Source organism: Lepidochelys kempii, chromosome 24 (assembly GCF_965140265.1).
Source record: "Lepidochelys kempii isolate rLepKem1 chromosome 24, rLepKem1.hap2, whole genome shotgun sequence".
Taxonomy (NCBI): domain Eukaryota; kingdom Metazoa; phylum Chordata; order Testudines; family Cheloniidae; genus Lepidochelys; species Lepidochelys kempii.
The window spans coordinates 13,490,265-13,514,084 of NC_133279.1; the positions used below are offsets into that span (position 1 = coordinate 13,490,265).

The 23,820-nt window shown below is 49.2% G+C and overlaps 1 protein-coding gene across 1 annotated transcript in view; it reads right to left on the minus strand.

Moving 5' to 3' along the window:
* The window catches only part of LOC140902932 (IgGFc-binding protein-like), a 61,042-nt gene extending 37,871 nt beyond the window's left edge, over positions 1-23,171 (minus strand). Inside the window, exons 1-8 of the mRNA XM_073323514.1 lie at positions 23,114-23,171; positions 19,287-20,450; positions 14,875-16,086; positions 13,079-13,419; positions 8,758-9,331; positions 6,925-7,502; positions 5,867-6,434; positions 4,589-5,184 (exon numbers count right to left, since the gene is read on the minus strand). Of these exons, the coding sequence (XP_073179615.1) occupies positions 4,589-5,184; positions 5,867-6,434; positions 6,925-7,502; positions 8,758-9,331; positions 13,079-13,419; positions 14,875-16,086; positions 19,287-20,450; positions 23,114-23,171 (5,091 nt within the window). The remainder of the gene's footprint in view (positions 1-4,588; positions 5,185-5,866; positions 6,435-6,924; positions 7,503-8,757; positions 9,332-13,078; positions 13,420-14,874; positions 16,087-19,286; positions 20,451-23,113) is intronic.
* Between the last annotated feature and the right edge of the window lie 649 nt (positions 23,172-23,820).

Genomic DNA, 23,820 nt, shown 5'->3' on the forward strand with positions numbered 1-23,820 from the left:
ATGTTTGCAAAATATAAGGTATGTAGAGGGGGTTCCCAAATAATTAATATTAATAAATATGCGGTATGAATCAAGAAGAGAGGCAGAGAAGATACATCTGAGCTGCAGGACACTCAGCTTGCCCAACAAAAGCTCTCATATAGCAACATCCATGAGTAATGCTTTCTACCATCTCCAGTTTACTTCTGGGGGAATTTTGTGCCACTCGCAAGGCAGAATTTGTGCAGAAATTAATGTTGTGCACACAGAATTTCCTTCCTCCCCCCGAAATGGGCTGCAGAGCTGCTGGCCGCCACTAGGGGCCACTGGACGCAGCAGAGCCCAGCTCACAAATAGAAGACCAGGAGGAGGGGGAGGGCGCTGCAGGCTTCCCCGTTCTCAGCAGGCCCTGAAGGAAGGAGGTGTGCAGGAAACACCATACAAGTCCGGAAACCAGCATCAGGCTGGTTCTCCCTCTGGATCCCTGGGCTCTGAGGGGTAGGAGGAGCGGGTGTCTGGGTTGGGGGAGCCCCGCAGTGGGGCTCTGGGGGGAGGGGTGTGGGTGTCTGGGCTGGGGGGGGCCTGTGGCTGGGTTCTGGGGGAAGGGAGGGGGCAGGAAAACAGGATACTGGATTGTCGTAGGGGTTTCTTTAACTCTCTACGCCTGGTGGAATTTGTGTGTGTGTGTATTGTTACAGACATACTTGCTGACAGGTATTTTGAAATAAATTCCCAAAATAATAGAAACTGGCATGAGTATATAATGTTATTTTGACAAATAAAATACGCAGAATTTTGCAGGATTATAAAATACTGTGTTCAGAATTTTTAGGTTTTTGGCACATGTAGCGAGGTGGGATGGCCTCCCGAGGACCCAGTGTGGGAGGACCCCCGCACTGAGCCCTGGTGGGGGGAACCAGGGCCTAGTTGCCCCTCCTCCAGGAAGTGTATGCAAGGAGCAGGAAGCATAAAAGGTGGCCCAGAAAGCTCAGTGGGGAGGCAACCACCGGAGAGACCAGATGCTTCCTGTGGCCTCCTGAGCTGGGAAGCAGCAGAGGGTGCCGAAGGAGCAGAGGACTGGCCTGGGCCACCGGGGCCGCTAGCTGATTCAGACTTGGAGGAAGCAGACAACTGCCCCGACCCCCCAGACCACTGTCAGCCCTGACCCCGGAAGGAGAGGACGACTGGCCCAGACCACCGATGGACCAGATCCCCGAGGACTTGCTCACGGTCCCGGAAGCCGCCGTCGACCTCAACCCCTCCTCACAGCAACAGGTACACCAAGAAGGGGAGTGTGGAAGTGGCCCAGCAGTAGTAGACCCCTGTCTGGCCGCAATGCTGACAGAGGGTGAGCCAGCATGTTGCGGCGTGGATCCTTGCTGACCCAGTGACAAGGCGCTTTGTCATTGTCAGGGCCCTGGACCGGGATGCAGTGGAGTGGGTGGGCCTGTGTCCCCCCTGCCACCTCAACCTGGGGGGTGGCAGTCTCCCCTTCCTCAGAACAAAAGTCTGAGCTTCAGACTTTTTGCTGCCCTGCCTTGATCCAGGGCCTGGGCTACCTGACTGTTTGTTTCTTGCCCAGCCTGACCACAGGCCTGGGCCCCAGCTGCAAGCGGAGACCGCTTCATTCCCCACAGTGGCCAACATATCAGTAAAGTAGTGAGGCGGGGTGGCCACCCGAGGACCCAGAGTGGGAGGACCCCCCGCAGAGAGCCACTACACTGCAGAATTCACCTGCAGTACCAGTTGGCTGTGAGATTCCATCCCATCCTGGCAGAGGATGACCTGGCTTCAGTTATTTATGCCTTTGTCACCTCTTGGCTGGACTGCAACAAGTGATATAGCTGTGGAAAGAGCCTTCAGCTCTTACTCCAGCTCGTGAAGAATGCTGGAGTTTATCTCCTCAGAAGCACTGTCCACTGTGAACACATCACATGTCTCCTCCATTCCCTACATTGGCCCCCCACAGAACATCAAATCCCATTCAAGGTCTCAGTCCTTATCTTCAACTGCCTTCCAACAAGGGGAGATACTACATAATTAATTGGATCAATTTCCATGATGAAGATCCTTGTTCCAAAGCTCCTCAAGGCTTGAGCATAACCTTTGCCACCATCACCAATAGCCTGCCTGTGATGGGGTGCTCTCACCACACCAGCCCCAAAAGGGCGAAGGAAGCTGAGTAAGGAACCAATTAGTGTGATAAACCACATGTGAGAGGATTAAGCTGGAGGAGCAACCTCTGAGTGGAGGATGAAATTCAGCTGAGTGGGTGTGACCTGGGCTAGCATAAAGCCAGGAAGCTGGCAACAGAAAGGGTGGCAGTGAGAAAGTTTGTGTATTAGAGAGGGAAGGAGGGAACCCAGGGAAGGAGTTGGACCCTGGGAGCCTGGCCCTGAGGGAAGTGCATACCCAGAAGAGAGAAGGATGGAGAAGAAAGATTGTGGGAGGCAGAGGAGGAAGCAGCCCAGGGAGACAGCAGCAAGGCTGGGGACTGATTAGACTATGGCTGCATGTTGTAGAGTCCCTGAGCCAGAACCCAGAGTAGTGGGAAGGCCCAGGTTCTCCTACCAGCCACTGACAGAGTGGCATTGCCTGGACAGCGGGTCCAGGGAGACCCTATACCCTGGAAGGAGAAACCACATAGTGACCTGGCCAGAGGATGAGTCACAAAGAGGAAGCTGCAGCTCCTGGAGCAAGAGAGGGGCCCCAGAGTGAGAGAGAGGGAGAGACCGCAAGGGGAGACATTAGACATGAAAGAGAGCTAATTCCCAGAACAGTCAGAAGGAGGCGCCACCTGCAGTGAGTAGAGCACCCCGTGACACTGCCACAATGGCCACTTCTCCAGCGATCATGACATCCGTGACAAGGTTAATGCCATCAATAGAAACTCTCAGCGGCCAAATATGGGTCAACAGTGTAACACTGTTGCAAAAAACGCGAACATCATTCTGGGATGTATTAGCAGGAGTGTTGTAAGCAAGACATAAGAAGTCATTCTTACGCTCTATTCCATGCTGATAAGGCCTCAAGTGGCATATTGTGTCCAGTTCTGGGGGGCCACATTTTGAGAAAAATGTGAATAACTGGAAAAAGCCCAGAGGAGAGCAACAGCAATGAATAAAGGTCTAGAAAACATGACCTATGAGGAAAGATTGAAAAAACTGGGTTTGTTTAGTCTGGAGAAGAGAAGACTGAGAGGGGACATGATAACAGTTTTCAAGTACATAAAAGGTTGTTACAAGGAGGAGGGTGAAAATTGTTCTCTTTAATCTCTGAGGATAGGACAAGATGCAATGGGCTTAAATTGCAGTAAGGGAGGTTTAGGTTGGACATTAAGAAAAACTTCCTAACTCTCAGGGTGGTTAAGCACTAGAATAAATTGCTTAGGGAGGGAATGAAATCTCCAACACTGGAGGTTTTTAAGAACAGGTTAGACATACACTTGTCAGGAATGGTCTAGTTATTACATAGTCTGGCCTGAGTGCAGGGGACTGGACCAGATGACCTGTTGAAGTCTCTTCCAGTCCCACACTTCTATGATTCTATGATTAAGGGTAAGGCTTATCTGTGCAGGAAACAGAGCTCTCTTGGAGGCCAGCCCAAGCCTGGAGAATGAACATCCACAGGAATTAAGGACCATCACAGACACCACAACCTTCTGCTCAAAGTGCAGAGCACAAAGTGCATTTCTATGACCTTGTGTGATGGGGTGCACTCACCCCGCACTGGACGGGGAAGGGTTAACTCCTCATTGTGGGCTAAAGAAACCAGGATCCCACATCCCTACTGGGCGTGCTCCAAGTGCAGCACTAGTATAAAAGGGAGCAGCTCAGTCGGGGCTGATCGCTGACGGGGAAGGACACACCTCTCAGGTTCCAGTCTGGGAGCAGCTGGAGCCCCTGACCGTGGAAGCCAGAGGCGCCAAGACCCAGACAGATGCCTGGATACCTACCAACGCCCAAGAGGGATCGGAGTCACTGGGAACTGCATGTGCCGAGAAGCCCAGAAACCCGGATGACACCCTGACTACTGCTCCAAGAGACACTGAAGGAAGTGCCCCAGGGGGGACTAACTGTAGTCTTGTGGGAAATCGGCATGTTTCAGTTGGAGCCCCACTGACTCAGTGGCCCTGTTAGGGCCCTGGGCCGGGACCCGGTGGAGCAGCGTGGGTCTGGGTCCTCCTACCCTGGTACTCCACCCCCCAGATGGTTGCCCATTGGCTCTGGCTGCTAGTCCTCACTGCCCTGTGGATAAGGACAACCCCATTGGCTCTGGCCACAAGGCCTTACCATCCTATGGGTAAGAACAACCCTACCGACTCTGGCCACAAGGCCTTATTGCCCCGCAAATGAGGGCACCTCTCTGACTCTGGCCATTGGGTGGCACAGCCCTGAGAGGCATGGCAGTCCTATTGACTCTGGCCATTGAGAGAGAGGGCATCCATATCAACCCTTACCATCAGGTCTTCTAGCCCTGAAGACAAGGGCCGCCAAATTCACTCTGACCACTAGGCCACACTGTCCCAGAGGCAAAGACAATTATGTCGACACTAGCCATTTGGCCTTACCCCCATGAGGTAGAAGGCAGGATCTGGAGAAGGCCTTACCATGATGAGTCCCTGTTTGTTCTGCAGCAGGGTGAGTGTGATCCCATACACCTGAATGGACACCAACTTGGCCATGGAGACATTCCCACTGCCCCAGTCTTCTTTCTCTACGCTGATAGTGAATGGTGTCAAGTGGCTGGCATCTGTGCAGGTCTTGGCCAGGATGTAGGTGCAGGTGCCTTGGAAGTCAAAGGAGACCCCGTCGAAAGAGAGGTAGTGGGGATGGCCAGAGGCAGAACAGGTCGCAAATCCAAGTGGGTGGCATTTCTGGACACCGTCCACCACCCTGCATTGCTCACCAGCGCCACAGGAGAAAGCCTTACACACGACCTCCCCACCAGCCTGACACACGCACTGCTCCTCGCATGAACCGCTCGGGTGGAAGGTCTCCCCGGCCTGGTAATAAAGTCCTCTGTGGAGGCATCCGCACTGGGAAATGGGGACGCAGCTGTCGCCACTGAGAACGAAGCTCTCGTCACACACGCAGCCTTCCTTACACTGGGTCGTGCATTGCACCGGGGCATAGAGGTTGCTGCATGTCAGATCGCAGCTGCTGCTGCAGAATTCGTAGTGACTGTTCGGGGGACAGGACAGAGCTGTAATTAGAACAAAGAGTTAGCTCACATCGCGCATTGGCAATGTGCACAACGAACCATCACGAGAAGATGCAACTTCATTCCAGCTCCTAATATTCTATTTCCTTGGTTTAGTTAAATAATTGAAGGCACCAACTGCAGTCCAGCCCCAGGTCTGAAGGACTGGCTGCCTCCAAGAGATCAGATGATGGGACACAGACAATCTCTCTCCAAGGCCTAAGGTTCCAGTTTGGGTCTTGGGTTCATGGTTTCACTGCTAGCTTTTTGTTTTGAATCCGGGTCAGTAGCGGTTAAAATTCATCCCCAGCTGACGGCTTGTGTGGGATGAGTTGGTGGGTTCCCAGCCCAGTTCCTAATGGACAAACGTCACAATTCCAAGCCACCCAGTCCAGGCTCTTATGCTGTCCCAGTCTCAGCAGGGAAGCCCAGGACTAGACGGGCCATGAAGTACACTACATCGCTAGACAGTATTTCCCTGGCCCAAGGTACACCACAATGATGGCGCCTGGAGTAGGGACAGCGCCAATGGCCACTACCTGTGTTGTACCCGTCCTTTGCAGAGAGGACAACTTTAAAAAATGTTCTGCAGATCAGGATAAGCGAGTGTTTAAATCAACATTTACCAGCCAACAAGAATTAAGAATCCCCATGGGGCAATCAGTAGTGAACACAGAGGACTCACAGCAGAATTTCGTAGTCCTCCATGGATGCACTATAGCTCCAGCTTCCTGACATGCCTCAGCATACTCAGCAACAGCATGGCAAACGTTACTCTCCCGCCCACTGAGGACGCAATAGCCGTACACACAGTCTATGAAGTATCCTTGGGGCTCCACTTTGCTGTGACATCCTCTGAAAGGGCCACTCTTGTGGAGGATGAGCCCACACTGTCCTCTGCTACCTCGTTGTTGTTTTTCAATAGCCTCTACACTTGCGCATGGAGGTATCGTTACTGCAGAGCATCCTGGGAGGTCGCCCACCTTCCAGCTCTGGCCAAAGCTGATGGGGTTTGGTGCCAGCGTGCCATCCCTCATAAGCATGTCGTCCTTCTTGTCCATGTTAAAATTGCCACACAGACCACACACGGCTCCCGCATAGGTAACTGGCAGAGTCACCGTGGTGCGTCCTGACCACCCAGCATAGGTAATGCTGAGGCCAAAGTCTGTCTGGATCACTGTGGCCCAGCCCTTTCTATACATAGTGATTTTCTTATCAAGGTTGAAGGGAAGATTAATCAGGAAACCATTCACCTGTAAAAACAAGACACATGGGATATGAAAAATCGCTCGCCTGTGGTGGAACCTCTCGCCCCAGCACAGAGCTCCGGCCCATGGCTATAATAATAATCTACCTCTTGAAATCTTCGTCCCATCTGGCCTGCTCACTCCTCTACGGCCTGCCTGAATCCCTGCTTTCCAGACTAGGAAGGATCCTCCAACCAGACTTTCACTTCCTCTGGCTTTGGCTATTGCAGTTCCCTTCTCTCTGTGCTACGTGAGCCCCAGCTCCCGAGGTTCCCAGACATACTGGATACTATTGACACTTTCTCACACAGATGAAGTGTAACCACATCACTGCAGCCCTCTAGCTTCTCCATTCGCTGTCCATTCACATCAGAATCCAGTTAATATTTCACTTGTTTTTCAAAATCCTTCTATGCTCTTTCTGCAACCAAGTTCTGATCACAACGGCGACTTTCCAGAAATGTTTTAGAAACTAGATGTGATTTCTGAAACTCACCATGACTTTGCCAGGGAGTTGATTGCTGACCCTGATGTCGGTCTCATAAACCTTGATCTGTACAGGAGTAGTACTGTTCTCCTGGAAATAGACTTCAAAGTCCACCAGTCCCTCTGCCTTCTTGCACAGGGCTGTGAGCTGGTAGCGGCAGGTGCCTTTGAAGTCGTATCTCTGTCCATCAAAGGTGGCATAGTGAAGATTTTGTGCCACAGAGCAGGTGGCATAGCTGGAGGGGTAACAACCCTGTACGTCATTCACTATCCGACACCTCTCTGAATGTTTGCACGTAGCAGCCACGCATTCAACTTGACTAGTGGCTGCATCGCACATGCACCGTGTCCCACATGCCTCGTCAACCCAGAAGCTCTCATTGGGGGCAAAGGGGCGGCCCTCGAATAAACACCCACAGCCGCCCTTGGGGATGCATTTGCCCTGGCTCAGCACAAAACCATCCTTGCATTGGCAGCTTTCCACGCAGGGGTCTTGGCAGCTGCTGGGGGCTGACTGGTCCACACATGTGGCTGGGCAGGCTGTTCCACAGAGCTGGTATTGGCTGTTCTCCAGGGGGCACTCCATGGCTGGGGAGTGAAGGACCCACAGATTTAGTAGCAAACCCTCTCCATGAAAAAGCAGTATTTAAAATATATCCAATCCCACTCATGTCATAAATATAAAGGGAAGGGTAACAACCTTTATGTATGCAGTAACATCAAATCCTTCCTGGCCAGAGGTACAGAATCACTTACCTGTAAGGGGTTAATCAGTTCAATTAACCTAGTTGACAACTGACCAGAAGGACCAAGGGGGAAAGAAGATACTTTTGAATCTGCGTGGGGGGGAGGTTTTGTTTGTGCTCTTTGTGTGTTTCCTCTTGAGACAAAGAGAGAGACCAAGCAAGTAAGAAACCAGCTCCTACTGAAATGATACATCTAAAATTACAAAAATTGTAAGTAATAGCAAGGAAATGCGTTAGATTATCTTTTATTTTAGCTTGTGAATTTTCCCTGTGCTAAGAGGGAGTTTTATTCCTGTTTTTTGTAACTGTTAAGTTAAGTCCAGAGGGGAGTTCTCTTGTTTTAAATCTTTTTATTATCCTCTAAAATTACCTTCAATCCTGAATTTACAGAGGTGCTTCTTTTACTTTTTTTCTTTATAATAAAGTTCTGCTTTTAAAAACCTGATTGGTTTTTAGTGTCCTAAAAACCCAAGGGTCTGGTTTGTGCTCACCTTGTTTACCTATTTGGTTGGTATATTATTCTCAAGCCTCCCCAGGAAAGGGGGTGAAGGGGCTTGAGGGGATATTTGGGGGGGGGACAGAGCTCCAAGTGGCCCCTCCCTGAATGTTTGTTTAAATCACTTGGTGGTGGCAGCAATACCATCCAAGGACAAGGAAAGGAATTTGTGCCTTGGGGAAGTTTTTAACCTAAGCTGGTGGAATATAAGCTTAGGGGGTCTTTCATGTGGGTCCCCACATCTGTACTCCAGAGTTCAGAGTGGAGAGGGAACCCCGACAACTCACCTCAAGAAGAGTCAATGATGATCATCACATTGCAGGAGGTGCCTGGCACCTTAAAGGCTCAGGCCCATAAAGGGATCATTAACTTAACATTTGGCATCATCAGCAGATGTTATATATTCACAGTGAGAGCCTCCGTAGAAATACCATAGACAGATAGACAGAGATACTGTAGGTACAGTACAACCAAGAGTCCTCATATCCCAACCACTGCTCAAAGCACTAGGCCACACTCCCGCCTAAGGAGAAGAATAGAATGTAGGAGTGCCGACCCCCAGACCCGTTTATATAATGTTGGTGTTCAAATCTGTACTCACGGCATCTGGCCAGCTGCCTCCATTCCCCAATCCTGACCCCTTCCAGCTGGCAGGCGTCCGCATAGGCCTTCAGGGCCTCACACAGGGCCTTCCTGTAGCCGTCGTTGTGGCACAGATCATACACGCAGTTGTCCAAGTAGACTGTAGGATCCACCTTGGAGTGGCACTGGCTGAAGGGCCCATCTGAGACCTTGGTTATCAGGCCACATGAGGCCTCCTCCTTGTACTTTCTGGCTATGCTGGCGGCACAGGGCCTGCAACCTCCAATGCAATCGTGCCAGCAAAACTGATCCTCATCTTCCACTGCCCAGCTTTGCTCTTGGAGAATGTCACTGGGATCCGGATCCTCGGCTGGGGTCCAGAAGTCATCGGAGGGGTCCCCATTATAGTTGCCACACAGGCCGCACAGGCTGTTGGAGAAGTCATTAGGGACAGTGACCCTCAGGTGGTTGTTCCAGTCATAGGACACCCTGAGGTTGAAGTCGGTGCGGAGGACGAGGGAGGTGCCACTCTGATAGAGCCGAAGGGCCCCATTGTTCAGGGAGATGGGTAAGTGGGCCCTGGTGTTATTCACCTTCATGGTAAGAAAGAAAGGGCAAAGGTCACAATCGATGGCACTAGTCTGTCATTTACATTTCATTCTGACCTCTGCTCAGATTAGCAATGAGCCCCATCCAAAATTTTCAGGGAAATTGGTCCCAGATTAGAGCCAGAAATAGTTTATAGCATCATGTTGGATAGAACTGGCTGGAGAAAAGTAATTCTTTATGGTGCAGGATTTCAATATTTCGAAAATTGGTTCCATCCCAATTTAGAATAAATCTAATTAATTGCAAAATTTTCTCTGAAGGGAAATGGAGACCCAGCTCTGAGGCAGTCCTCCTGGCAAGATGCCAAAGAGCCAGGTCAGCAATCTGGGAGAAGGCCAGGTGGGTTTTGGAATTTGCATGGTTTCCATCAGAAGATCATTGAAATTGGACCATCTCTTCAAAGACTGTTGATTGTGACAAATTGGCAACTACTGAATAAAAACAATTTCACTGGGATTTCGAAAGGGCTAAGCCTAGGAATTGGTGAGGCCAACCATGGGGGAGGGGGATGGCGCGGGTTAGAGCTGTTAGGGAGCCGCCCCTGTCGGGGAGGGGTCTACCATATTGCCAGTCTCAAGAGATCAAAATCATGCGTCAGACCCTAAAACTCATGAGATCGGTCCGAAGACATAAAGAGCTTTTCGAAAAAGGACTACACTGTGATTTTCAGACTGTCTTTTGATGTTAGAACTCTCCCTGCCCATTTCAGTGAGTGTCTGTGACAATTCGTGTTGCCCACTCTCCTAAATTTATAGGGGAAGGGGATTTTGGTCCCTGTGACAGGAGCTGTCACCCCCACATTTTCCTGTCCCCTGTGCAATAATTAATCCTGTCCCCCAGTCCCCCCTTCTGTTCTCTCTGCACCCATTCCCCACCCACCCCATCAGTTCAGCCACCTCAGTAACCCTCGCATTGCCCACCCTCCATTGGTCCAGCCCCCAGCCCACTCCCCCAGTTCAGCTTCCCGTTCTCCACCCCATCAGTACAGCTTCCCTCAGTTCAGCACCCCAGCCCCACCTCCATCAATCAATCCCCCCTGAATTCAGTCTCAGCCCCTGCCCCCACCTCATCAGTTCCAGACTCCCACCTGCTCAATTCAGCCCCCCACAGCCTCTCCTCTGCTCCTCCTGGGATTCTTCACACACACCCCCCAAGTCCCAGAGAGGCCTGCAATGGGATGGGGGCAGCTCCTGGGGCTCTTCACCCCCATTTGCCCCTTCCCAGGGTGGGTGCTGCAGGGCTGAAGGGCATAGGAGCTGTCCCATCCCGTTGCTCATGGGACAGGAGAAGGGAAGGAGCAGAGCCACCCTGGACAGCTGGGATCTTTGCTCCCCGTCCCCCCCGAATCATAGTGGTGGGTGGAGAGGAGCGACTTTGCTGGCTACCAGTGGGGCTGGACTTCACCATGGGATTGGAGCTTCTCGCACCATCACCAGATGAACCCCAGCCCCCAGCAAAACCCTGGCACTTGTGAAAAAGCCACAAGACTGGCAATGCTGGGCCTGTGTCAGCTAGAGCCATTAGGGACCAGCTCCTGTGGGGGAGGGGGCCACATTATAGAATCATAGAATATCAGGGTTGGAAGGGACCTCAGGAGGTCATCTAGTCCTAGCCCCTGCTCAAAGCAGGACCAATCCCCAACTAAATCATCCCAGCCAGGGCTTTGTCAAGCCTGACCTTAAAAATATCTAAGGAAGGAGATTCCACCACCTCCCTAGGTAACACATTCCAGTGCTTCACCACCCTCCTAGTGAAAAACTGTTTCCTAATATCCAACCTAAATCTCCCCCACTGCAACTTGAGACCATTACTCCTTGTTCTGTCATCTGCTACCACTGAGAACAGTCTAGAGCCATCCTCTTTGGAACCCCCTTTCAGGTAGCTGAAAGCAGCTATCAAATCCCCCTTCATTCTTCTCTTCCATAGACTAAACATCCCCAGTTCCCTCAGCCTCTCCTCAAAAGTCATGTGTTCCAGTCCCCTAATCATTTTTGTTGCCCTCCACTGGACTCTTTCCAATTTTTCCACATCCTTCTTGTAGTGTGGGGCCCAAAACTGGACACAGTACTCCAGATGAGGCCTCACCAATGTCGAATAGAGGGGAATGATCACATCCCTCGATCTGCTGGCAACGCCCCTACTTATACATCCCAAAATGCCATTGGCCTTCTTGACAAGAAGGGCACACTGTTGAGTCATATCCAACTTCTCGTCCACTGTAACCCCTAGGTCCTTTTCTGCAGAACTGCTGCCGAGCCATTCGGTCCCTAGTCTGTAGCAGTGCATGGGATTCTTCCGTCCTAAGTGCAGGACTCTGCACTTGTCCTTGTTGAACCTCATCAGATTTCTTTTCACCCAATCCTCCAATTTGTCTAGGTCCCTCTGTATCCTATCCCTACCCTCCAGCGTATCTACCACTCCTCCTAGTTTAGTGTCATCTGCAAACTTGCTGAGGGTGCAGTCCACACGACCCTCCAGATCATTTATGAAGATATTGAACAAAACCGGCCCCAGGACCGACCCCTGGGGCACTCCACTTGATACCGGCTGCCAACTAGACATGGAGCCATTGATCACTACCCGTTGAGCCCGACAATCTAGCCAGCTTTCTATCCACCTTATAGTGCATTCATCCAGCCCATACTTCTTGAACTTGCTGGCAAGAATACTGTGGGAGACCATGTCAAAAGCTTTGCTAAAGTCAAGGAACAACACGTCCGCAGCTTTCCCCTTATCCACAGAGCCAGTTATCTCGTCATAGAAGGCAATTAGATTAGTCAGGCATGACTTGCCCTTGGTGAATCCATGCTGACTGTTCCTGATCACTTTCCTCTCCTCTAAGTGCTTCAGAATTGATTCCTTGAGGACCTGCTCCATGATTTTTCCAGGGACTGAGGTGAGGCTGACTGGCCTGTAGTTCCCAGGATCCTCCTTCTTCCCTTTTTTAAAGATGGGCACTACATTAGCCTTTTTCCATCGGTTAGAGCCGTTGAGGAACGGCCCCTGTTGGGGAGGGGGCTGTGTTGGACAGAGCTGCTAGGGAGCAGCTCCTGTGGGGGAGGGGGTCGCGTCAGTTAGAGCCGTTAGGGAGCGACTCCTGTGGGGTCGGGGGCTGCGTCAGTTAGAGCCTTTGGGGAGTGGCTCCTGTGGGGCAAGAGGTCTCAAGGAGATGTCTAGAATGTTCTGGGGCCCCTGAGGCACCTCAGTTAGAGCAGTCTCTGTAAAGCAGAGTCCCTGACCTGCCTAGATGTGCCTCAGTTTTCCCATATCTTACAGCTGAGTCAACATCCTCCTGGATCCAGGAGTGGGGATTCTCCTCAGGTGGGGTCTCAGAGGGATCCCTGTTACATTAGAAATTACCAGAAGGATGGACTCAGCGGAGCTGGGATTTGCCCACAGTAGCTGGGGTACTGGCCCTGCTCCTGCATGATGCGCCAAGGGAGACATAATGCCCAAAGTCCTCAGGTCTACAATTTATCTGGAGTAGTACAGCAGATCCCGTGTGCTTCTGACAGAGCAGACAGCTCCCCACACCGAGTCACCCACTCCTCTCCCCTCAGTGCAGCACCTTGAGGCGCCATACTGAGGAATTGGGCTCAGTGCAACTCTGAGGGGACAGCGCCCCCAACTGACCCCCCGCCACACGCCACTCCCTGCCACACAGCACCTGCTAGCGCCACACTGGGCAATTGTGAGTAGCAGCGGGGTGGAGATGTGCGCCCAGCACTCACCCTCACAAAGCCGACCTCTGCCCTGGCCACTGTGATGGTAATTCCATCCACCTGGATGGTCACCAACCCAATGTATGAGACCTGCACGAACCCCCTGTTCCCACTCTCAGCCGTGATGTCAAAGGAGTGCGGGCCGCAGTCACACCCACAGGTCTTGGCCACGGTGTAGGTGCAGGTGCCATGGATGTCATACGGCCGGCCGTCGAAGGTGTGGTAATGCAAGTAACCCCCAGCCCAGCACGTGGCTGCAGAAACTGGTAAACACTCTGGCTGCCCATCTGTCATCTTACAAACTGTTCCTTGCTCGCAGAGGCCCACACTGCAGGATGGCGTCGGAATATCTAGCCGGAAAGACAATTGAAAGACAAGAAACACCAGACTAATCAGTTATATTGAAAAGCAGAGAAGGGCTGAGTGACAGTGGAAAAAATTGGAATGAAATTAAGTCTCAACAGAATCCCACAGCCTGTCTGTGAAACGGACGAGATGATCGATCATTCTTTCCTTTCCTTTTTTTAAATTAGTCATGGTTATTAGGGTAGTGCCTAAGGCCCAATTGAGAATGGGACCCCACTGTGCTAGGTGCTGCGCAAACCCAGAGCAGCACACAGTCCCTGCCCCAAAGGACTTACAATTGAAATAGACAAGACAGACACTGGGTGGGGAACGAGGGATAATGTACAAGCAGAGTGAATAAGAGCATGTCAGTGCCATGATTTTTATTATTGATATTATTATTATTTTATTTGAGTGGGTTTACATAGGAGGGATCAGCTGTATGAAAAGTGAAGAGAAAGCGATGGGGGGACAGGGCTGGGATGAAGAGGGTAAGAGGGGTAGTTGTGGAGTGAAGATGCAATCTATCTGTCCCTCATAATCCCCTCTATACTGCCTATCTATCCCCACATCCTCCCTCTAAATCTATTTATCTATTCCCCACCACACATCTATCTATCCCCCACACCTATCTATCTAAATATCTAGTGTCCCCTCTATAGCTATCTGTCCATCTGTCCCCCCACATCACTTACTATATCTTTCTGTCACCCTCTCTGTATCTGTCCATCTATATCTATCTGCCAACTGCTTTTATATCTGTCTATCCACCTATCACCTACCACACCCTCTATATTGATCTATCAACACACAAACATCTATCTAGTCCCATACATATGCCCTTTGCACCATTCATAGAATCATAGAATTATAGGACTGGAAAGGACCTCGAGAGGTCTTCTAGTCCAGCCCCCTGCACTCAAGACAGGACTACGTATTATCTAGACCATCCCTCATGGGTGGCACAAAGGAAACAGAAACCTCTGACTAGTCCCCTGCTAGGAAATCACTAGCATGGGTGGGACAATAGCAGGCTTACAGCCAGCAGAACAAGTTCCTACATCTCTGTCCCCGCAACACCCAATGCAGATGGTGGAGCAGAGAGGGGCATGTCATGGGCAGCACAGAGCAGGCAAGGAGAGTGGCTGGGATGTGATGGGCTCTGACAGTACTCAGCAGACTAATGACCCAGAGGGGACCACAGTCAGTGGACTCAATTTAGAGCAGCCCCAAGCTACACCCAGGGAGAAGATCTCAGAGTGTGATCAGCTCCCTGAAAGCTGCCCACCTTATTCAGCTGTGCACACCTGAAGCTCAACAGCGCCGAGACTCTGACCCAACAAGTCTTTCCATCTTTCAAGCTGAGATTCTGTAATATTATGGGTTGGGGTTCAAGGCTAAATAAAGGTGGCAAGAGAGTGAGAAGTGGGAAAAGACATAACAAAAACTACTTTACTTACTGCTTGCACCAATAGCTGGTGAGCCATACCCAGATTTGGATGCAATCCCAATGCTCAGAAGCCCAAAAGGAGATCTGGAGTGCTCCATGGTTTCTCTCTTAAACTCTTTGCCAAGGTTGTATTCAGCCCAAGAGAACCCTGTGCCTGGAATTGGCCTCCATGCAATGTTTTCCAAGGGTTCCTTATCAATGGTGATGCCACCAGATTCTGATGTTTTGGCTGTTATCATTGCGTAGTTCTCAAACCGGTCCTGTCCATGGATGTTATAGGTCTGGCAATAGCCAGAGACATCTGGGATCATCAGGAAGAAGGGATCGTACACGATTTTCCCTTTGCTTCCACCAGCACAGAAGAAGACGACCTGGATCCCAGCACTAGCAGAGATGTACAAGGGACTAGGGAATTTGATTTCAAATGTCACAACCTGCCCAGCAACCAGGTCCTTAGAGGCTCTCGCCCTCCCAGACTGATAATCAATGTGAGTATATTGGGAAGCAGCCACATACACCAGGTCAAATTTTGGCTGGAAGGATAAGGGCGCTACAATGAATGTGGTGCCCCAGCCAGACACTGGCAGGAGCTGCTCACTCACATAGTCACATTTGGTGTGCTTTGCAACACATACATGTCCGCTATAGACGGCCACGGGATTCTGGGACACGATCCTGGTGCCGGACAAGTCATCATGGCTTTGCAGCTGGACGGCCTGGTAAGCTCCAAGTGGGATGACCAGTTTTGTCCCTGCTCTGTAGGTTTCTCCTTGGAAAGTGACAGCCCCTTTGAGGTAAACTTCAACAATGGTGGGATCCTTCCAGGCTACTACAGCAAATTGCTTATTGAGACCATCTGGCTTCCCCAGTGGAGTCACCACATAGTACTCTGTCCCGAGCCTCTGCACAGGGTACACTACAGTGGTATCAGCCGTATAGGTCTTATAGTTCAGAGCGAGGATGGAGATCTCGTGATCAGCCCGGATGATGACCGTGTGGTCAAATTTGTTGCTTCCAGCCAGCTCCACAAACACTGGGATCATCACAGATACTGTCTGTTCGGGATTTGCAGTGATAGTGACCAAAAACTCTGCTTTATTTACTGAGATGGTGACAAACGTCCCAGGGATGTAGCCAGTGATGAATAACTTGAAATCTTTACTGCCATAACTTGGTAAGTGATTCTGCATGAAGACTGTGATAAATTCTGTCCCTTGGGGGCCTGAGCAAGAGGTAGGGGGAAGATCTGGAGGTTGAATAGTAGGGGCAGCACTAGAAATGCCTACGTAGAGGAGACAAATACAAAAGAGCATCACAAACCAGGACAGCAACATTTTATGAGACCTGCTCTTGTCATTTGGTGCCAGCCTTCCTAGGGCTGATAACAAAGAGCACAGACACAGGAATGGGAGTCGGGGCTCCTGGCTTCTAACCCTGGCTCTGGGAGTGAATATCATTGGTACATTTTACAAGGCCAACTATACCTCCATCTCTTCCTCTTGTCTCTCATATTCACCCCCCAGATGAATATGAGACCTAGTGCTGTCTACACGGGGACTTAGGTCAGCTTACCTATGAGTCTCAGGAGTGAGGATTTTTCACATCCCTGACTCACGTAGTTAAACTGGCCTGACTCTCTAGCATAGACCAGGCCTGGGAGTGTCTTACCTTTTGTCTCAGGGTCCATCCACATTTCTCCTGAGAAGTGCATTTCCCCCAACCTCAACTGATTTTCCAGGGCAGCCAAACTTCAGACGAGTCTACACACAGTGGTTGTCCCAGTATAATTATTTTGGTTACGGGGGTGACTTTATACAAATAGAGTCATATGCATATAATCCCTGTTTGGAGCCAGTTATACTTATAGAAAGATGCCTGAGGTCCTGTCTACATGAGAAAGTTTTACCAATTGTACAAGTATTATTTTACTGGTGTAACCCGCCAGTGTGGACACCTGTATTCCAAAATAAGTGTCTTCTTTCAGTTTCATTTACACCCCTTCCCAAGCAACATTAGATAATCCAAAAAAGGACACTCTATAAGGCCATGTCTACACTACAGATTTCAGCCTGCATAGCTGTGTTAGTCAGGAGTAGGAAGAGGTGTCATACTTGACGAATATAGCTATGCCAGAAAAAGCCTCTCGTGTAAATACAGTTTATGCCAACAAAACTGCACTTTTGCTGGTGCAGGCTATTTCACTTGGGCCAGATTTACACTACCATGGTTGGTCTACACTAGAAAATTAGATTGACCCAGCTATGTCTCTCAGGGGTATGAAAAATCCACACCCCTGAGCAACATACTTAAGCCAACCTAAGTCCCTGTGTAGGCAGCGCTAGGTTGATAACAGTGGGAGAACCCCTCCCATTGCTGTTGATCTACACTGTGCCACTGTTGTGTTTCAAGTGTAGACATAGCTGAGTGTAGTGTGGAGATCAGAGTTTAAAGTGTAGAGGTTTGCTGGCATAAGTGTATCAGCTTGAAGTGTACAAAAATCACACCCCTAATTGATCTAGCAATGCCAGCAAAAACCCCGATGTAGACACACCTTGTACTGGCAAGACTCCTTTTGCCTGAATAGCTTATGTTGCTCAGGAAGGTGGTTTAACTAAACCAACAAAAGAACTCCTTTTGCCAATATGAGCGGCATCACCACTAGGGGGTTTGCCAGTCTGGCTGTACTGGCAAAACTGCACCGGAAAAGCTTTTGTTGCCTAGTAGCCCGCAGGCTAGTTTGCAACAAGCTATGCTGGCAAAAGCACTGTTTTGTTGGTATAATCCGGGTCCACCCTCGGAGTTCTTCGCTAGTATAGCCTATTGGTACAGCTATACCAGCAAAGTGCCCCTAGTGTAGACCTTGCCTAAGAGTGTCCATTTAGGGGATTATATTGGTATAACTTTATTAGTTTATATTCAAACCTCAGGTTATACCAAAAAATCCTGTGTAGACAAATCCTGATGCTAGTAAAGCTTATTTTTTGCCCAGATACTTACACTAGTACAGCCCTTTGTGTGCGTCCCTGTTATAGCTGTAAAAAATTGCTTCAGACCCGTATAGCATATTCCCTTTCCTGTATAGAAATAGCAGAATACCACAGGCCAGAAATATCCACCCAATAATTCCTGCATCATGTGGCATCATGTGGACACCCTTAACTCTGCCCCTTCATAGATTGGTCATTGAATGTTTTGATGATGAATGTACACTCCAGAATACCACTTTTCATCCAAGCCCTGGTCTACACACGGATTTTGTACTGATATAACAATGTTGGTTAGGGCTGTTATGCCAATTTGTCATACCAACCCCGAACGTGGACACAGTTCTTTCAGCGTGAAGGTGTCTTACTCCTCGTCTACACTACAAAGTTTTGCCAGCATAGGTGTCAGTTAGAAGTGTGAAAAAAAAAATCATACCACTTAGCCGACCTATGCTAACAAAACGCCTGGTGTAGATTTACAACTATGCCAATAGAGTGGTGCTTCTGTTTGCATAGCTAATGTTATTCAGAAAAGTGATAAAGCAGATCTCTTTCTGCTGCGTTACCACTAGGGGACTCTTCCAACACAGCTATACTCGTCAAGGCGCTGTAATGTAGACAAGTTTATGCACTTATTCCCTGTCCCTGACAAGACACTAGGGTAAGCACCTTTACGCAGGGAGGGATAGCTCAGTGGTTTGAGCATTTGTTCTGCTAAACCCAGGGTTGTGAGTTCAATCCTTGAGGAGGCCATTTAGGGATCTGGGGCAAAAATTGGGGATTGGTCCTGCTTTGAGTAGGGGGTTGGACTAGATGACCTCCTGAGGTCCCTTCCAACCCTGATATTCTATGATACTGTATCTGCACTAGGGAGGTTGTGTTTCTTTAGCTATACCAGTATAAAGTGGTATAACCAGTTTGGGCAATCTAGGTGAATGGTTGGGGCTACTGTCTGGGTGGTTTGGTCCATATCCTTTTAATGATTCTTATTTGTGATCCTTATTGATGTATCTCCATGGCAGAGAAGAGGGACCAGTTCCCTCCTGCTTCACAGGGAATTTGTTTACCGGACACCCCCTGCAGGTTCAAAATACACTTGGAGCAGAGGACAGAGAAATCATATTTCAGTTATGTATCAAAATATACATTTGGTATCTATTTTTTAGCGATCTAGTGCTCAGAGCATGAGGACTGAGAGGCAGGTCTCCTGGGTTCTGTCCTTTGACTCTGAGTGGGAGTGTTGTCCAATGGAGTGGTTGGGAAGGAAGGGAACAAGGAAAGATGGTGGAAGGGAGGCTGGGAGGGTGAGAAAGACTATCAAATATATTGTACTTACTACCAATAGCTGCTGAGCCATATCCAGCCTTGTCTGTAATCCCAACACTCAGGACACCAAATGGGGAGCTGGGGTTGTCTATGGTGTGGTTGCTAAACCCACTTCGCAAGTTGTATGTAGTCCAAGAATATGCTGTGCCTGGAATAGGCCTCCACAGAGTAACACGTAGTGGTTCCGCATCAATAGTAACAGCAGCAGTCTCGGCCGTCTTGGCTACAATCACGGCATAGTTCTCAAACCGGTCCTGTCCATGGATGTTATAGGTCTGGCAATAGCCAGAGACATCTGGGATCATCAGGAAGAAGGGATCGTACACGATTTTCCCTTTGCTCCCACCAGTGCAGAAGAAGGCGACTTGGATCCCAGCACTAGCAGAGATGTACAAGGGACTAGAGAATTTGATTTCAAATGTTACCACTTGCCCAGCAACCAGGTTCCTTCTGGATTTCTCCCTCCCAGACTGATAATCAATGCGAGTATGTTGGGAAGCAGCCACATACACCAGGTCAAATTTGGGCTGGAAGGATAAGGGCGGTACAATGAACGAGGTGCCCCAGACAGACACTGGCAGGAGCTGCTCACTCACGTGGTCACATTTGGTGTGCTTTGCAACACATACGTGTCCGCTATAGACGGCAACAGGATTCTGGGACATGATCCTGGTGCCGGATAAGTCATCACGGCTTTGCAGCTGGACAGCCTGGTAAGCTCCAAGTGGGATGACCAGTTTTGTCCCTGCTCTGTAGGTTTCTCCTTGGAAAGTGACAGCCCCTTTGAGGTAAACTTCAACAATGGTGGGATCCTTCCAGGCTACTACAGCAAATTGCTTATTGAGACCATCTCTGTTCCCCATTGGAGTCACCACATAGTACTCTGTCCCGAGCTTCTCCACAGGGTACACTACAGTGGTATCGGCCGTATAGGTCTTATAGTTCAGAGAGAGGATGGCGATCTCATGGTCAGCCCGGACGATGACTGTGTGGTCAAATATGTTGCTTCCTGCCAGCTCCACAAATTCTGGGATTTGTATCCATGTTGTCTCTCCGAGATTTGCCCTGACATTGAACCTAACACCTGCTTTGTTCACAGAAATGTTGACGAACGTCCCAGGGGTGTAGCCAGTGATGAACAACCGGAAGTCTTTACCGCCATAACTTGGTAAGTGGTTCTGCATGAAGACTGTGATAAATTCTGTCCCTTGGGGGCCTGAGCAAGAGGGATCTGGAATTTCTACAGATGATACTGTGATGGAGATATTAGCAACACCTGTAGAGACAGAAAGACGGAGGAGATAGGCATAAAACTCTGTCCCAATTCTGTCCACTCCCAGCTTATGAGACACCCTGTTTTTATTCAGTATCAATTTTATGATGGAGACTTTATTACGGCAGTATTCCAACCCTAAACATGCAAAAATCCTGAGACAGCTGCCAAAAAATCATGAGATTTGGCTTCAGATCCTTAGTTGGTTTGTTTTTAAATAATTTTAGTGCTCTGTTTCTCTGCCTCCTGTTTTCTGAACCTGAGGTCACACTTTTTCCACTGTTTTATTCACAACCACTTTTTTAAAATGGAAGCTGTCATAAAAATAAAGGGAAGGGTAAACCCCTTTAAAATCTCTCCTGGCCAGAGGAAAAATGCTCTCACCTGTAAAGGGTTAAGAAGCTAAAGGTAACCTCACTGGCACCTGACCAAAATGACCAATGTGGAGACAAGATACTTTCAAAAGCTGGGAGGAGGGAAAAAAACAAAGGGTCTGTGTCTGTCTGTATGATGCTTTTGCCGGGGACAGAACAGGAATGGAGTCTTAGAATTTAGTAAGTAATATACCTAGGTATGTGTTAGATTATGATTTCTTTAAATGGCTGAGAAAATAGCTGTGCTGAATAGAATGAATATTCCTGTCTATGTGTCTTTTTTGTAACTTAAGGTTTTGCCTAGAGGGATTCTCTATGTTTTGAATCTAATTACCCTGTAAGGTATTTACCATCCTGATTTTACAGAGATGATTCTTTTTTACTTCTATTAAAAGTCTTCTTGTAAGGAAACTGAATGCTTTTTCGTTGTTCTAAGATCCAAGCGTTTGGGTCTCTGGTCACCTATGCAAATTGGTGAGGATTTTTACCAAACCTTCCCCAGGAAGTGGGGTGCAAGGGGAACCCAGATAAAGTTTGGTGGTGGCAGTGGAAGTCCAAGGATAAAATAGTTTGTACCTTGGGGAAGTTTTAACCTAAGCTGGTAAAAGTAAGCTTAGGAGGTTTTCATGCAGGTCCCCACATCTGTACCCTAGAGTTCAGCATGGGGAAGGAACCTTGACAGAAGCTGAGATTCTCCTATAATTCATTGATTTCAGTAGCTGGGTCTAAAGAAACTGTCAAATACTCTTCTGCATGGGTGTGTCAATAGAGGCTCAAGCAGGTTGAAAATGAAACCATTTGACTCTTGGATATTTCCATGACTAAAAGTATCACATTCTCTCTGCCCTACTCAGTCCATTAACATTGTTCTTTTTCCTGAGTATTCAGATGACTGCCTCGCATTCATGAGAATGTTCACAAATTTCCAGTGTCTCACAAAGTTGAGTAGAATAAGACTGGCCTAACATGCGTGCTCATTACTCTGTCTAGTGTCTGTCTTGTGTCACAGAGGCTACAGGACCTGTTACTATCTCACAACTAAAGGAGTTCAAGTGGTACAGGCCTGTGATCTTGGTACGGAAGGTAAGCAGGCCATTTGTCTGGTTTTAAGCCAGACAGTTCTGTTTCTCTGGGGCTTGTCCTCTGTCCAATACTGAGGCAAAACCGGGTCTGGTTTTCTCCAGTATCATGGACTGGAGATGCCATTTTGAAGAGCACACCAGTCCATCCCTGCCAGCGTGAACTCGCATGCACCATGCATGACAGGTCATGGCAGCAGGGGCAGCCCATGTCATTCCTGGGGATGCTCAGTGGCTACCCTAGCTGAAGGTCTAAGGTTTGACCCCCCCTCCTCCATCAACTACCTGCATATATGGCTGCTGTTATTTGTCCAAGTCCCATTCCCCTACCCCTCTGAGCCAGTCAGCCCCCTACACACACACAAGGCTAGATTTGAAATCATGCCCAAGAAAGGTGAAAGGCCCTTTATCCTGTCTCTGATCCAGCCAGTCCCCTGAACCTGGGGCCAGACTGAAAATGTTGCCCTCAAGGGGAAAGTCCCCATATTCCATTCCCTGAACCAGCCAATCCCACCCACCAGTCTGGGGCGAGGTTGGAACCAGCACCCTAGAAGCGAGAGGCCCAGTATCCCATTCCCTTAGCCCCTGAAATGTTGACCTCAGTATCTTATCTATGATCACTCAGACAGTCAATGACAACTCTGGGAACAGAGACCAGATTACCCACAAAGCTACTTGCCCAAGGTTCCTTTGTCTACTTCTGCAGCTGCTCCTACCAGCTGGAGTCTCTGGCAATTGGGGCAAGGGGGGAAAGGAGGCACCATCTGTTGCCCCCAGAATGGGAGGGGTTTTTCTTCTGCACACTTCTGGACCCATGGGGTGCTGTGTGGAGTGGTGGCCCCAACTGGGTCCCATTTTTTCCCCACCCCCATCAGAGTCACTGTCCCTGTTTTCTCAATTTTGCCTCTTTCACAAGCATCCTACATCAAATCATCTACAATCACTCTTCCTTCTCTCGGCAGCAAGGCTAGTCTAAGGATTAGGTCAAATCCCCTCTACATGGAACAAAAGGAAATGTACACAGCAGTTCTTTAATCAGCAGCTGACAACATCTCCAATGAGAGGAGTGCCACCTTGGAAAGAAACCAGGACCCAAGGGACAGGTTCCCCCACATACTTCTTCCTGAGACCTTCTTATTCATGATTTTGCCCTTTCTTTGTTTCCTCCCTTGTGAGCCACTCCATCAGGCATTATCTTCAATAGATTATTTACCACTTCCCTCCACTTCTCTGTTGTTGCTCCACAGAGGTGTGTCTTTGGTCACCTTCATTTTCCCCCTCTGCTCTCTAGGGCTCCGGTTTTTACATGTGAAATTTAAGCATTCCCTAGAGATCTAAGGACTTAGGAACCCATCCATGGGGCTGGATGCGTTGCATCCGAGAGTGGTAAAGGAGTTGGTGGATGTGATTGCAGAGCCATTGGCCATTATCTTTGAAAACTCATGGCGATCCGGGGAAGTGCCGGACAACTGGAAAAAGGTTAATGTAGTGCCCATCTTTAAAAAAGGGAAGAAGGAGGATCCTGGGAACTACAGGCCAGTCAGCCTCACCTCAGTCCCTGGAAAAATCATGGATCATATCCTCAAGGAATCAATTCTGAAGCACTTAGAGGAGAGGAAAGTGATCAGGAACAGTTAGCATGGATTCACCAAGGGCAAGTCATGCCTGACTAATCTAATTGCCTTCTATGACGAGATAACTGGCTCTGTGGATGAGGGGAAAGTGGCGGACATGTTGTTCCTTGACTTTAGCAAAGCTTTTGACATGGTCTCCCACAGTATTCTTGCCAGCAAGTTAAAGTATGGGCTGGTTGAATGCACTATAAGGTGGATAGAAAGTTGGCTAGACTGTCGGGCTCAACGGGTAGTGATCAATGGCTCCATGTCTAGTTGGCAGCCGGTATCAAGTGGAGTGCCCCAA